Source organism: Pseudopodoces humilis, chromosome 6, assembly GCF_049639895.1.
Source record: "Pseudopodoces humilis isolate 2021_Gansu_Grassland_sample_001 chromosome 6, ASM4963989v1, whole genome shotgun sequence".
In the NCBI taxonomy this organism is placed as follows: domain Eukaryota; kingdom Metazoa; phylum Chordata; class Aves; order Passeriformes; family Paridae; genus Pseudopodoces; species Pseudopodoces humilis.
The window spans coordinates 38,593,639-38,610,051 of NC_142205.1; the positions used below are offsets into that span (position 1 = coordinate 38,593,639).

Below are 16,413 nucleotides of genomic sequence, written 5' to 3' on the forward strand. Positions count from 1 at the left end.
ACTTACATCCACAGAATGTGTTCCATGCTACATCTTGGCCTTTCAAATTGTCCTGGACACCCAAGCTGGTGTAAACAGGCATCTTTTATGCCCACTCTTGTTCACAGCTAGCCACAAGGTGTTATTAAGACACATTCAGATAAGATTCTTTATTTGCCACTGGGGTTTTTCATTGCAATGGAGATTCAAAGCTCATCACTATATAATGACTTACAGTAAGTAAATTTCCTCTGAAATTTGGAGTTAAACATCTACAACCCAAATGAGCTGCAAGTTACATCACAAACTCTTGATCAGAGAGCGAAAGCTTATGCTTTTTTATTGCTGTTCAGTTTACCATTGTGTATCAAAGCTTAAGCCTATTCCTTAGAAGGATCAAGTGCTATTTTTAATAAAGAATTTAAAATTCTCAGAAAACAGTATTTGCAGTAAATTTTAAATACCCAAGGGAGATAAATTTGGATCCTACACCTGAATATGTGATTTTTTTTTTTTACTTGGAGCAGGAGTGTCATAGTGCACTCTTGATCGGTTCCAAACAAGCATCAGCTGAAGTAATATGCTAATCAAAACACAGAGTGTGCTGTTAAAGAAACAGAGGAAGGAAATCTATATCAAATATCTGATCTTGAATTAAAATAGACTAGCAATATATGTAAGCTTTCAAACAGATGAGATGCTTAGCTTATCTCAAATAGCATACCAGGAGTCATTTCTGAAGAATTATACCAAACTTGCACCCACTGTGGTCTATGTGTATTCTCTGGCTCTGCAAATTTCACTCAACCAAAATACTACAGCATGTTAATTAAAGTATAAAAAAACAAAAATAATTGCTTCAAATCAAAGTTGCTTTTGCATCCTCGTCAACAATTTTTTGAAAATTTTACCACACTGAAAAAAATTTCACTTATCTGTCTTGTTTCTAGTTTTAGATAAGATGAGCCAGCAGAAGAAACAGAGCTTGAAACAAATCCACTCTTGACTTGCAACACTAAAAGTACAATCTCAGTAGATTTCCAGTTCATTGTCTAAACTGTAATATTTTGATAGCCTTCCGTGAAAAGATGAAACTTTAGCTGGTTATCTAGACCACACTAATACAAGTAAAGATTGTTGAAAAGGTAATTATTTAATTAAAACAGATATCACCTGAATTTTTCTTTTTGCTGTAAAAAAAACACAATAAATGAGATGCACTAGCTCATCTTCCACTCAGAATTTCTAATTTGCTTAACAAGTAATAAGAAATAATTAAAACCTGTTCTTCAAACATTATCAACTGTTTAAGGAATAAAGCTCTGTTTTTTTCCTGAATTCATTCTATGCCATCTTTAATAAAAGAGTTGAAGCAGATTCTTTCTGCTTCCTAAAATGAAGTCAGCTTATGTTTCTTACATATTTAAATACCTCCAACACCAGAGACATACAAAGTGTTATACTGAATTTTAATCCTTGTAAAACATTATTACACCACACACTGTTATTATAAATCTTTTCAATAATATCCATTATAGAACTCAGTAAAGAGCACTGTCTACTACTATGCACTGTCGAATATTTCTGGCAGTATCGGTAATTGACTACAGCATATTTCGTTTTTAAAATCAAGTGTTAACCTACATATTCTGAACTTGCAAATAATACACAACAGATTTTACTGTCATATAGGCTGCATATTCATTCATTTTTTCTGATTTTTATAGAAGAGTAAACTTTCTATAACAATATGAAAGAAAATTAATAACTTATTTATCTACCTAGGAGGCTAGTAGTTACTTGTAATCATATTAATCAAAAGATGACTGAAAAATTCAAAGTTAATTATTGTGAAGTGCACAAAATCTAGAATATAGGGAGTTTCCACAGTACATTATACTAAGTCAACATAGATAGAATAGATTAAAAGCTGTAAAGCCAAATTCCTCATTTAAAAATTTAGTGTTTCTGACATCATCTTCCACCATTCCATCAACTCTTCTTTTTCCTCTTCTTTTCTTTCAGACAATGACTCCAGTTCAAAATCAACCTGACAAAGAGAAACAATGAAAAACATCACTAAGACTTACAGATATAGTTAGGCTTTTAAGAGTCATTTATTGAAAGAAGATGCTTAACACAAACATAGGGCTTAAACCTCCTGGTTTAGGCTGGGTTTATTCCAAAGTGTCAACAAGCTGATTTAAATACGTGCAATACTAGTATATCAGTACAATAACTTATCTAAGAATACACACGGGTGAGTAAAACTTTCTAAAGAACCAGACATCTGTGTCTGACTTGACTTAAAATTTCAAAAGGTGTGGGCCAATGAAATTAAAATTGAATAATAGCCAGTCACATAAATCATATATCATGTTATAAAAAGTATCATCAGCATATTGCCAGCACAGGTCACAGAGTATTCTGAGTCGGAAGGGACCCACAAGGGTCATCAAGTCCAACTTGTATGGGCTCCATTCTCGAACCAGCTGAGCTAATCTCAGCTAACACCAGCTAGCACAGCAGACAGCCAGCATATCAAAACATGTGCTCAATTTTATGCCATCATAAAGATCCAGGGAGCTTTTCCTAACACATGGCTCACTAATGTAGATACAATGTGCTAATTTAGTATATATTAACGTGTGATTCATTTTAAATACCTCCACATCTGTACAGAGAGTGAATTAAACATGCTTCTGAAACCTTAAACACAGTCTAGTTCTTACTAACCTCACATACCAGATATCTATGCAATGCAGTGGCCTATTGCTACCTTTCTGCATGGAGCTGACCACTGATTTTAACCTAAGCAGGTACTCATTTCACAAATTAAATTTAAAATATGTCTCAACCAAAACCTCAACATCTCTTGCTTTTTATGTCGGGCTATTAAAAGATACCCCATAATCTTCTGATTGGCTATTCAGACATGTACCAATAACCTGCTGAAGTATCTCAATATTACCCTTCTCTGTGTATTTTTATTATAAATAACACCAAGAGATTAAATGAGTTTACAGTGAGATTACTGTCAGTGGCTGGTGCATCAAGTGCAAGAAGAGTAATTTCTAAATTAGCAGGTTCTGGAATATTCTGAAAAAATCACTTCCTGCTTACATGTATACCACGAGGGGAAAAAGGACCTTTTAAATGTATAATAGATGATAAACCTACACACGTGAGCACTTACCACAATGGCAGGGCTGAAGGGCACAGCCACTTTTTTAGTTATTGCTAGATAGCCTGGTGCTGAGGCCGTAACTTTGTAATTTCCAGGTACAAGCAATCTCCAGTAATCACCATCCTTGGCTGTAAAGAGGAAGAAAAGAATCCAAATAAATATGTATGAGACTAATTACGCAGCTAAAAAGAAAGGCTCATATGTCAGTCTTCTACATTCGTGCCAGTGCTTTCTTTTTGACTGTCTGAAAGGACTTTTTTTTCCTTCAGTAAAAGCTGTACATATATATCATATTTGCTTCCTTCCAGGCAATCAAAAAAAAAAAAAAAACCAATTTTAATTTTGAAGTTGTACTGGAGCCCCCATGAAAGATTTTGCCTGCTGAGGTTGAAGGCTCTCCATTACACTGAAGAAAAGTACAATAAGGGACATTATTCCACTTTAGAAGCACCCCCCAGCCAATATAAAGTCCCTATTGAGTGTCTGAGATTCTGTTTGTAATGTGATACGGATTTTAAGATATTACAAAAATATCTTTTTGTAAAAGCTATGGAGATAAGTAATAGTAGTTTAAAAGACTCCTTTAATTCATGACTAGAGTATGGGAGGAATAGAGTATTCAAAGTGTGGACTTTTTAAAAAAAAGAGAGAGTAATTGTGATACTGTGAGTTGCTGGAGATGGGTAGAGTGAAGATTTTTGAAGCCTTGAAGAGCAAAGCAAAAGCTGTTTTCCAGGAAGGCTCACAGAGACAGATGAAGAAGACTTCTGCCTTTGAATAACTCATCCTTAAACTAGTATCCCTAGACTCATTTGACCCATGCACACCTCGGAGTGATGTGGAATGGGAGGAGTGAACTCTAAAAACTCCATAGATCGGCAAAAAGAGACTTCTGCTTCTCTACAAAGAATGAAAGACTCTAGCAAAAATTGAGACTGTTTTTGACCACCAAAGTTCTAAAGTTTTTTTTGTCTCTATGTTATCATGTGTACAAAAGAATAGTTAAGTGGTGAGAGATAAAAGAGTTTTCTGGAAGTTTATTCTAGTGTTCTTATTCTTGTAGTTTGTTAATAAACTGTTTCTATTCCTTTTAAGTTTTGGACCTGTTTTGCTCTTGTTCAAATCCATATCTCACAGAAAAAAATAGTAATTTTTTTAGTTACTGGTTTTAAACCACAACATTCAGTATTCTGATAATCCAAGTGCAAATAAATTTTATTCTCACCAAATTTAAATAAGTGGGACTACCTTTCTCATCTTTCAGAAAAAGCTATAAATTATAATTTCCTAGAATATTGCATGTGTATCACCCCTGAAACATCATTATCTACATGTTTTAGTATCCAGGCATTGTCAAGGGTTTTTTTCCTTTGGTTCAGAGAAACAAAGAAATGGAAGCTTGGTCCACTCAGGTCAAAGAAAGGCTTCTACTCCACTGTTACTACAGATTATCTTTTCCAGTCAAAGAATCAAAATTCTTTGTTATCTTCTCTAGAAATGACGCAATTACATTTTCACAAAGACTCAGATCTTCCCTGCACCAGCAGTAGGCAATTATCTAATTTGTCACAGACTAATAATTTGAATTTCTCTACCTCCAGAAAACATTGCAGAGCAATTCTTAAATTCAGCTAGCAGTGCCATTTAGAAGACCTGGCCATGCACTTTATACTAGCCCCTTAAATGCTTTTTTACCACATCTGCAGCTACACAATGTACAAAGAGAAATATTACATAAATCTCTGGTATCTGCATGGTCAAAAAACTGTCAGTAGTCAGTCCAGTTGTTCCCAGATTTTTCTCTTCATAAAACAGAATACGAAAAAATTGCTGAAGAACTACAGCAATGATCTATTCTAATTCCTGTCACTGGAACAAAGCAGAATTTCAACTTACGAATAAAGAAGCAAGAGAAAAGCCAAAGAATATTTCTACTTCATTTTGACTGTGCTAATATTCAAGTACATGTTTTTGTCCCTGTTTTGACAAGACTTTCAGTCTTATACACACACAATGGTGTGAAAATATTTATGATTAGATGCAATTTTTGTATCATAGAAGCATGAGCTCCTCTCTCACATACCCCACTCTCTTGTATGTCAAAATACCTCTTTGCACAGTTTATTCGCCTTTTATTATGCCTGAAAATTTATTTCCAATCTCTATACATTTTGCCTTCTTGTTTACAGTGACAGAAGGTAACCAATGTTTTCACAGACTGTTCTCATGCTTGGCAGAAGTGCTGCTGGTCTCTTTGCAGGCAATGTGCAAACACAAATCAGAGGTGACTGAATATTCTATCAGTCCTGTTCCATAGTATTCTGCATTTCTGTGACAGTATAGTGAGACATATCATTGAGAAAATAACCATAAAACAAGCTCATGTATAAAGCAATGACATTTACTTATTGTTTTTCTCATCAGTATCTTTTGCAAACTAAAAAAAATGTCATTCAGGATAGGAGAGCATAGTTGTACAGGGAAGGCTGAAAGCTGGCACACTGCACAAGCCACCTCCTGAACTCATTCCTAGAACAAAGCACAACATCACTGAAGAGGTGACACGTCATTTTCTGCCAACACCAACCAACACAATTCTTTCATCTTTTAGAATCACCCTCCTGAAATAAACGTCACGTAATTGTAAACAGCAGAGAGAATTTATCTTTGGTGAAGGAAGTTATGTAAATTGGAAAACTGTCAAGAATTTACATACCAAAAGGTATGACTACATTGTGAAAAATATAACATGTTTGGACTAAAATTTAGCCTTCAAACTAAAAATAGCACTGTTGACAGGGCTTTAAATCCTGTCAGAGCTCTGAAACACTATTTGCTTCACAAAGCAGAAGACAAAGCAGAGCATTAATAACCAAGAGGCACCCAAACCAATTTACACCAGAGCCCCATGAAGCCAAAAAAACCAGTCTCAGCTAATCTGAGAGAAAAATACAAGTGAAAGATTCATGAAATCCTGTGGGCAACAAGCTTCTTAAGGCACAGCATACCGTCCTAGCTTCAAACTTTTGCTCCCTGAAAGCTGCAGTTAAAAAGATGTGAAATGGCTCCAGGCCGCTAAGCCAAGGAGAAGCACTGCTGAAGTACCACACTCACCTGATGTAACATCATGGCTTATCCCCTCCACAGAAATTGTAGCATTTGCTATTGGGTTGCCCTGAAGATCTTTAACAAACCCCTTCACTCCTCGATGAATCTAAAATAAACAAGGTCATCAACAAATGGTAAATAAAAAATTCTTAAGACAGCATTTTTTGGCAATGGAATATCTACTGATATATCCAACAAAGCATGCTATGAAGCCCACAGTCTACAGGCTGACCACTATCAATGATAAATACTAAATATTATAATGGAACAGAGAGTGAAGAGGAAAGATAATTCAGCAGGTAATTATAATAATTATCTGTTCAGTGCAAGTAATTCTCATAAATACACAGGAAATCATAATACATGTAAATGTTGACTTGCAAATCTTTGTCATATTGGGGATTAATGAATGCATGGAAAAGCTTTGAAAGAATAGCCTAGAGAAACCTTTTTTTCAAAGTCTCATCAACTGTAAGAATGTAGAGCTAATGACATAATTTCTTAAAGGTGAAGCATTAGCAAAGTAAATGCAGCCACTTGGACTTCAGAGGGCAGTCCCTCTGTGAGATGCTTGAGCTTTCTACTGCGCACCCAAAACATCCAGTTCTGTGAGCTGGGACCACAGACAGCCACAACACTCCCCACCTCTGGACTGTGGGAGAGGAGCAGTGGTGTGTCATGTCCTTGTTCTTCATGCTCCAGGTAACAGCCCCAGCAGTATCTAGTCTGTCTGTTCCCACTGTGTATGAAATAAAAGCACTGCTACGATCTCAGTGTGTGGAGAGACCAGTCCTGCCAGTGTATTCTTGAGCAGTCTGAAAGCAAACTCCTCAGAAGCAAGAGACTGAGGATCAACTGCCTTTTCATGTCCAGAAATAGGGAACTCTAGCTGCTGGGGACAAGGGGATGTTGGGAACCCCAGTGAAGATGCACCTCATTGGGAGCCTGGAAACAAAGCAGCAAAGTACTGTGAAGTTCAGGCTTCTCTCAGATTCCATGTCCTTTGAAAAACTTGTGGAGCCCAAGTTTTATTTTGAGATAATGATGTTCCTGTTTAGGAACCTATATGGTGCATTCAGCTGCTATAGTTTAGCTCAGATTCCTCCAATCTACACTGTGGGAGAAGCCTTAGAAAAGCAGAAATTATGTATTTGCACTGTCCTCAGCACTCCCAGGGGAGCTGGAGCATAGACCTGGCCATCTTATCCTGCAAAAAGATAAAAACCAATGCCAAACAGACCATCTGAACTTCAAGGATAAAGCCAGAAGCCCTGCAGGAGCAAAGGAAGTTGGCAAAATGAGCAGTTTTGAAAATGCAGTGACAACATAGTTTTCCATGAGTCAGAGAAAATTAACCCCTATGCAGAGGAGCTGAATAATTTGAGATGCATTCCATAAAGAATGGGTAAAAACCTGCAGGACAAGTACAGCTTTTTCCTAAGCCTACAGATAATGTTTTAACAGAACAGCATAACACTTCAAATATTCAAATATTTCAGATTTCAGGCTAACAAGCATTTCTGCATAATTAAGTCCTTAAAGAAATGAATGTATTAATTGATCGGCTCCACTAACAAAGTATGTTTCTCACTTCACAATCTCAGGTGTGCAACTAATGATATCAGATATATTTGCAATTTTTAAATAAATATTCAGGTTTCAGAAATTCAACATGGTCTAATCCATATTGGTTCCTGTACATCCACAGAATGACCCATCCCATGTCTGCAGACACACTGGAATATCTGCAGAGGGCAATCCATCTCTCTGAGCACACACACCAGTACTGGAAGAGTCAATCATAGACTATGGAGATTTGTATTTTTTTTCATTGAGGAACCCAACATAAATAATTTAAATTAAATGTCTGCAACAGCTTAAGTAGGGTGAGAAGGACTCTGTACTGTAAATGTGTCCTTCTTTTCCACTCTTCTTCCACTTATTTAGAAATATCACACAGGATTTACCACCACAGAGACAAATAAGAATTAAAGCAACATCTGAATTAATATGATAATTTGAATTAGATGTTCACAAAGCACAAAGTTTAGAAGCTCTATGCACAATAACTAGTTTTGCCATCCTCTTCTGTGTTACCTGCTCAATGTAATTTATAAGAGAGTTCTTGTTGTCCTCCCAGTAGCCCTTCAGAGTTTCTTCAGGTGGGAATTTTTCACAGCTAAGCTCCACTGTGATTTCGAAGCAGTTGCTGCTGAGGTAATTGAAATCCTGCATTCCTGCAATGCCAGAAAAGAGAGGTAGTGATGTATTTTGCACTAGTCTGAAGTAAAAAATGGGGGACACATGAAATTTTGGGACTATGAAAAAAAGAACAGCTATAAATACAATTGATGCATCTCCATTCCATCTGCTTAATTTTGAATTCAGAAGCTTTAAAACAGAGAAACCAATAGGACAAATAATTCCTAAATACATTTTCCTCCCAGGGGAACTTTAGAAAAGCCTCAATAAATAGGCTGTATATTTCTACTTGATGCTGTACTTGTGACCTGTATACTTTCAGGTCACACATTTTTGGAAAGCCAACACATAAATTACATTTTTTCTCTTTGGGAAAGAAAATAATTTCAGATTATGGCTAAAATATTTCAAAATGAAGAAAATAACCAAAAAAAGATGCTCACCTTGTAAGCCAAGAAGAATGACAATTAATTATAAAGCAAATTAAACATAATAAAGTGACATTGAAAAAGAGATTTATAAAAATGGTAAAAAATGGGTTGGGTTTTTTTTCTGAAAATATAACATTTCACGTTAGTAACATTTTATATGGAAAACATTTCCTTGTCAAAATTTTCTGCATAGATTTCAAATATTCTCCACCAAAAATAACACAAAATAAAACTTCCTGTAAAATTTATCTACATGGAAATTTTTCTAGGTATAGGGTTTCTCCAACTCAATGCCTCTGCACTGAAAGAGAGAAAAAACATCATTATAAATGCAACTTTAATAACTGAAATTTTAAAACATAAGTAGCATTGTGGCATCATCACTAGGAATAAAACTTGATGGACAATATGCATTCTTTTACCTTTCTGAGCTCCTCTTTTTACTACATGGGTATATTGGCTATTTGCTTAAATTGGTCAACCACAGTGCAAGGAGGTTTCCAGTTTTGTAATTGGATCAATCAACTGGAGAGGGACAGTGCCTCTCCAGGAGGGTTATAAATTTGTGCTTTGCAGAAGCTGATGTAGGACTATCCCACAACTTCCCAGCCTGTTTAGCTAGCAGAGTCAGTGGATTCTCAAATGGAGGCCTGAAAAGAAAGCAGCTATCAAGCCCTTTGAACCCCTCCATGGAGGTCACTAAGGGATTTAGAAATGTTTCTAATACAGCAGATTCATTCAGCCCTGTGTTCCCCTATGCAAGCTACATATGGGACCTGAGGCAGTCTCTTTACTAAGCATCAGTGCTGCTCACAGTGCCCAGAGAGCTGATGTCACATCCCAGAGAGCCCCCAGGACAGCAAACAGACTGGGTCAGGTGGGATTTTGCCAACACACTAGGGTCAAGAGGCTGTTTTCTGCCACCCAGGCAACAAGACTTCCATCTACTGACAGGCACAAGGATTTTTCTGATTGCTAAAAGAACCTTTTTATTTCTAAACTTTTCTCTTTTTTTTTCTTTTTTTTTTTTCTGTTTTTTAGAAAAATGAGAGCACAGAAGGCAAAGGCTCCTGGGAGGGATGACTCTGATGTTGCAGCAGGCAGAGCTCTTAGATGGACCATTCAGCAACACACAGCAAGACAGTAGTGGAGTCATGAGTAAAATACTGACATCAGCACTGACTATCATGCTTCTGTTCTCGACACTAGATAATTCTGCTTTTGTTGATTTTTGCCCTTCTTCTAAAAGAAAGAAAGAATGCTTGAGGAGGAGAACAGGGAACTGAAGGGCACGATGTAATTTTACTGTGGTGACAGTAATTCTTGACCATAACTGTTTTAGTTCTCAGAAAATTTATCTTTCCTCCTATAGTGTTTCCTGGGGCCCAGCCTTGTCCAAGGTTTATGTGTTGCTCCTGAAAAGAATCATCTTTTGTATCATTAAACTGCAGGAGATGATCTGAAACTCTGGGACAGAGAATGGGGTGCAGCTGGCCAAGATCTAAGCTATGGCCTACCAGATATATAATCTGGAGTGCATTGGGCTGTGCACTCTTTACCTCCCTGTTCACTTCGGTGATTAGGTGCAGTATGCAAGAAACCGAAACATTTCTAAAGATTTATTCAATATTGCAGCAACTTCCCTGCCACTGGTCAAGTTCTCAAAATGTCCTATCTGCAGCATGTATCACATGTGTGCATATCACCACGCTCCCAAAGCCTTTCCCTGTGACAAAGTGTAGCACTAACTTTCTCACACTTTAACAGGAACTGCTCTCTGAAGATCAGAAAGGCTTAGATACCTCAGATATAACTGAGATTCAGCAATGAATGCCCTTTATTGCTGACCATGGGTAGTAGCACTTTGAAACTGAGAACACAAAAACTTCTCTGTTACACTACTCCAGTGACTGAGGGACTATAGTGTCTTTATGTTAGTGCTTACAAAAGTAAGCTTAAAATATGGGGAAAAAATTAATTTCTTCAGGTTTTAATGAAGGAACACCAAGTTTCATAAATAAAGGAGAATGCAGGGTATGCCCCTGGCATCCAGGCATCAAAATTGCTTAAGACTTTAAACTACAAGCTACAGCACTAAGTTAGTTCAGCTTCTACACATAGAAAAGGCAGTAACCTTTAGCAGGACAGGATGTACTTGGCTGGGGGGGAACATTAATGCCTCCTACATTAGCGTTTAGTGAAATCCTAAAAAAAACCTAACGCTGCTTCCAAAACTGGTAATCCAAGTTGGGAATTAGTTGAGTGCCAAGGGTGATTTGAGAGTATATGAAAATTTTAAAAAGACACTTAAACAATAGCCTAATAGTACAGCAATGTAAGCCTCTTCGAAAAGCTATTTTCATAATGGCGTGAATCTGATTAGACTCAGGTGACTCTGTAGTGACAGAAAAAGCAGGACAGGCATGTGGCTAGGTAGTAATTGATAATTATCTGTTCTTCTCATTTATGGATCCAGTTAGGTACTCCACACAAAAGGTACATTATAAAGTCGTTAAGGATGTTGAAAAGTTATACAGCTAAGGAAATGCCAAAATCAAAGCTGTTTGTGCAAATTTGGTTTGGCTTTCTTGTGCACGAGTGAAATCATTAATTACATGCTGATAGAGAGAAGGCCTCCATTAAAAACAACATGGTTTTTATGTACAAACTTGTTCCTCCCCAGAGTTTGATGGCTAAAAGAGCCATTCCTGAACACAGAAGGATGACCTCTCTGCCTTTGCTTGCTGTCTCTGAAAAACCTACACGGATCAACTAATTACAGATGTAATTACAAGTGTAACAGCATCATGGCCTCAGACTTAGCACAAAAGTGCTTTTGGGGGAAACTTTCTCTGTACCCCTGCTCGACAGAAGGAAGTAACTACCAAACAGTAATGTTGAGAAAAACCTCACAGAAAGTGTAATTAAGAGAGAGAAGCATCATATATTCCTCTACACCATCCACTCTCTCCACCCAAAAAGCCAGAAAGGGGAATTGCCACCTTGCATGAGGTTGGTGAGGAAATCCTGAGTTCAGACAACAGGGAAGGACAGAACATGAATGCAATGGAGGGTTTCTCTTTACTTCCAGTTAGAGCCCAGGACTGTTACCAGATGTCTCTGCCACAGATATTCAGCCTTCCTACTGAAAGAATCCAGGTATTCAGAAAGACATGAAAAGCAGCCCACAGCCACACGAGAGCCATCCACATACCACCCCTGCAGACCAAAGAACCAGTGAAGATGGCTGCTGGCCCACCTGTCTTTACAGAAGGTACAAATCCCTGAGGATCAATTATATGGGCAAAGAATTGATGTTGCACAACTAGGGGCACTACACTAAGTTCTGTAGGGCAACAGCAGCTGTAGTAACTCATTAGAATGAAAAATCATCCTCACCTAGGTCAGTGATCTTGGTCAGATAAGGTACTATCAATGGCAGAACCTAGGAGATGGGCAGGAATAGAGACAGAAAACGGGCAGGAGTGGATACTGGAGCTGTGTTTGGTGCAGAAAGGAATCTTTAGTAGATGAGTGAGAAAGGAAGGGAGAAGGGGAAATTGGGGGGACAGAAGCCCAAAGGAACCCAAGGATGCAAAAGTAGGTAAGTACCACCTCAGCTCTAACAGGAGCAGATACAATGGAGACAAGGCCTTCAGAGTTTCTTTTGATATATTCCTCACTCTGGTAAGGATGTACAGTGGATTACTTTTCCTAAAGCAACATAATTGTTGCAGCTTATGCTGCTCCTGACTTTGAGTTCATTACCATATGGACAGCAAAAGATCACTGATATCATCAATAGCTTAATTGCCACATTTTGGTTTTCAGATGGAGCTTTTCAGATTAAAACTTCCGAGAAAATTTTCACTTGAACTGAGAAGTGTTTAGTTATTTTCCTTAGCACTAGACATAGAAAGAGCAGAACTGTTTTCACTGAATTGTATTTGTTTAAATCAGCAAACATTACCATGGAGGTTTTGTTCAAATCACAGCTTGCCAGCTAATTTCTACTCTTGGAAAAAAAAACCCAAAACAATAACAGATTCAATCTGTATGGTCCAAAGTATATTGTTTTCTATTTTTTATTAGCTGCACCATATTAGGACGATAGATCCTGCTTAGCACTAGGATTCTTGCCTATTAATGTCTGTACAAATATGAGAAAAAGAAAGGCCTCACTTGGGAAATTAACTGTCTAACTTAAAATAAGATCCAAAAAGAGGAAATCAAACTTTCCAAAAACTTTTTCCAATGGAAAAATGTCTTTGCCATATGCTGTTTAATCAGAATCAAAGCTTTTCATCAAAACAGTGGAAAAACTGCTTTTCATAGCATTTTCTTAAGGAAAAATAAGCTGAAGTTAAATATATCCATGTTTTTATGGCATATAATTAATATTTCATTAAAATAAATTTTAACTAAATTTAAACACATTTTAGCTATTAAAGTTCTCAATATATTGTTTATATTAACATTTTTTCAGCTTTTGCAAACTTCAGTTTTCAAGGGTGTTTTAATGGTTCCATTTCAAAGTCTGAAAAGCCCCACAGAAAGATATTTTGGAGTTTTAGTTACATTCAGAAATTTCAATATTTTACTCCACACTCAGCCACTGGTGATCATCAGCTGTGTGAGCACTACTAGTCATTGTTCTGCTTCTAATTTCTTCACAGGAACTTAAATATTTTCTTCTTTTAGTACCACCTTTACTGTAAGAGAAGCAGAGTTAGGCTACCACTTAGGCTGTCTAATGCTTTGAGAGATTCCTACTTACTTCAGGTAAAAATTTAAAATTCATTCAGAGTCTGAAATTGAATATCAAGAGAAAAGCAAAGAACAAAACAGTTATGTGTGTTCAAAGTTATCCAGCATAGATCAACAACACCAAAGCACAGGGAAATCACTCCAACACAAGCTGGCTCAGAAGTCTTCAGCTCAGTTTTCATTCCAAGTTTAGCAGAGGCAGAACACTCTTAAGATTTAGATATCCCAAGACCTGTTTAGTTCAGTTTACAAAGACATCAAAATTCTTAAAAGAAAGGAATTAAATGTCTCATTTGAAGTAAATGTCTCTTTTCAGGATACTCTCCTGGACTTCTGGAAAATTAACCTGGACATGCCCATAGTAGCTCTGCTTCTCCTCTTAGCACAGAGGGCTCTACCAAAGTCTAGGGAAACAGCACCTGGGCAGGAATCAGGCACTAACCAAGCCACAAAGCATGGAGATGCAAATGGAAGTATCTTCACGGCTGGTTTTGCTCCCATTAAAATCCAAGGCCAAACTCCCATTTTCAATAACACTTCAAAATCAAACAACCAGGCTTCCCTGCTTCCTTCATCTTGGATGCCTTCTTTATTGAGGTTCAAAGGAACCATCACCAGCCTGCTCTAATGAGGTCTTGTCAGGGATTTCTCACTCTTTTCTTAACCCCTCCCCACCAAAAAGAAACTCCCATAATATTTCATGATAGCAGAGCTATCATTTGCCCATTGAAGAACTATTAAATTTGCATTGACCTGGAGCCTGAACACTGTACAAAAAGCAATAAAAAGGAGAATTTTAATGGTTATCACAGTGAGCTTTATCAGATTTTACAGATGTACTGTGGTGAGTGATCAGTCTTTGATTTAGCCTTAAAAAGGCTAAAAACCCAAAAAGGCTAAAACCAAAAGTTGTGGGTAACACAACTCAAGCTCAGAATAGCCAGTGACACGGACTCCCGTGGGGTGGGCTCACCTCCTGGGACACTGTACCACGCGCCACCATTAGTTGTTCCATCCACAAAGCTGCTGTCATCATCATTTTTACGACACGGTGGTCTGTTTGGATCAGACATAGCAGGGTTAAAAGAAGAGTAACTGCGAGCCAGGCTTTGAAAAATAGCATCATCGGGGCAGGAGCTGTACTCATGAGCACTGCCTAGGGAGGAAAAAAATTCCAGGAACAAAGATTATTAAAAGGGCAGTCATAGTGACTAGACTCACATCTTAGGTCACCAGCACCACACAACAGAACTGTGCCTAAAAATACTGTGTGCACAGGTAAGTGTCCTACAGCACCACAAGTTAATATAGCATTATCTTTTTAATGTTAACTTTTCCCCATGACTTCATCAATTGTTGCCCTGTCATTAAAGTGGCTAATCACAACAGTCTCAATATTTTTGAAAATACGACTTTAAAAGTGCAAAACCTAAGCTACTTTAGGCTTTAGATATGTTTTTAGACAAACACACAGTTTAAAAACACAGATGTCTCCCTAAAGAGTTTTATAGTCAGATATTAGAAGGATTTGCAATTAAGCCGTGATAAAGTCAAATGAAAGAAGAGAGTCACAAACAATATAATTTCATGAAACTTCAGTCATGTGTTCATCCCATTGTAGCAGAAAAAAACCAAACTAATATTTCTGTATACTTTATGATAATGTGATCCTTTTTACTCTCTTTAATGTGATCCTTTTTATGAAGGACCAATACTGATAATGGCAACAGTGGTAGCTGTTTCTGGTAGCACACACTGCTTTCAGAAATTCATTTTTTACAGGTGCAAGAAAGCTTAACCCAGACACATCTTTCTCACTTAATTTAACAGGGTACAAACAGCCCCAGCTAATTTAAGAGCTAAGTTGCCTTGGTTAATATATCTGAGGGACTATGATTCCCTCAGGTATGACATCATTTTTGTCACGTAAACCTACTGAAACAAACAATCATCTTCAAAACTAGAAAATATGGCCATACAGTGACAAACTTGAAACATGGGGTTAGCATGATGAAATAAATCATTACAATGCAATGACTATAAATAACGTTTATAATATTTTTTTCAATTTTTATATGGTTTTGCAGTGTTTTATGATTTTGTCTGCAAGGATTATAAAATGGATCTTAGCTAACAGTGAAATAAATATAGAATGAAATTTCTGTCTCCTACTGTTTCATGTTAACTTCTATTTACATACCACTCCGAGTCTCATCATAAGGATAATTTGCAACGAGGTCTCCTCCATGAAGATTGGCAGAGAGCACAAAAGGAATATCCATAATCCAGTGAATGACACCTTTAGTTTCAGGAGCAAGCTACAACAAAAGAGCATTGCCAGCAGTTACAAATCAAAAATCCAGTGTAGAAACATTCAATGAAATACAGTGAGCCTAATTATTGACACATACACTGCACAAGACAGCAATTTTATTCTGGCTCCGGAGAATATTAAATCAGTCCTTAAATTAGATTTATAATTATATTAAGTGGATTAGTATAAGTCCAAGACTGGTGTCAGCTATCTCAGAATAAGACTACAAAAAAAGCAATCTTTTATTTCTTCCTATTATGGATAAAAAGCCTACCGATTTTAAAAAAATTGGAAAAATATAATAATTAAAAATAAATGTTGGTGCAGTCTTTTCTCTGCATGGAAAGTAAAATTACTTTATTAATATTTTGAATTTGAAGCTAGAACACAGCTATTAAGGCCACAGTCCTATGGGACTGCAGTCA

The 16,413-nt window shown here is 37.0% G+C and overlaps 1 protein-coding gene across 1 annotated transcript in view; it reads right to left on the bottom strand.

The window, feature by feature from the left end:
- Positions 1-1,431: 1,431 nt before the first annotated feature.
- Positions 1,432-16,413, bottom strand: part of CPE (carboxypeptidase E) — a 53,733-nt gene continuing 38,751 nt past the window's right edge. The window contains exons 4-9 of the mRNA XM_005517607.2: positions 15,875-15,992; positions 14,648-14,830; positions 8,372-8,511; positions 6,281-6,380; positions 3,176-3,294; positions 1,432-2,029 (exon numbers count right to left, since the gene is read on the bottom strand). Of these exons, the coding sequence (XP_005517664.1) occupies positions 1,931-2,029; positions 3,176-3,294; positions 6,281-6,380; positions 8,372-8,511; positions 14,648-14,830; positions 15,875-15,992 (759 nt within the window). The 3' untranslated portion in view covers positions 1,432-1,930. The remainder of the gene's footprint in view (positions 2,030-3,175; positions 3,295-6,280; positions 6,381-8,371; positions 8,512-14,647; positions 14,831-15,874; positions 15,993-16,413) is intronic.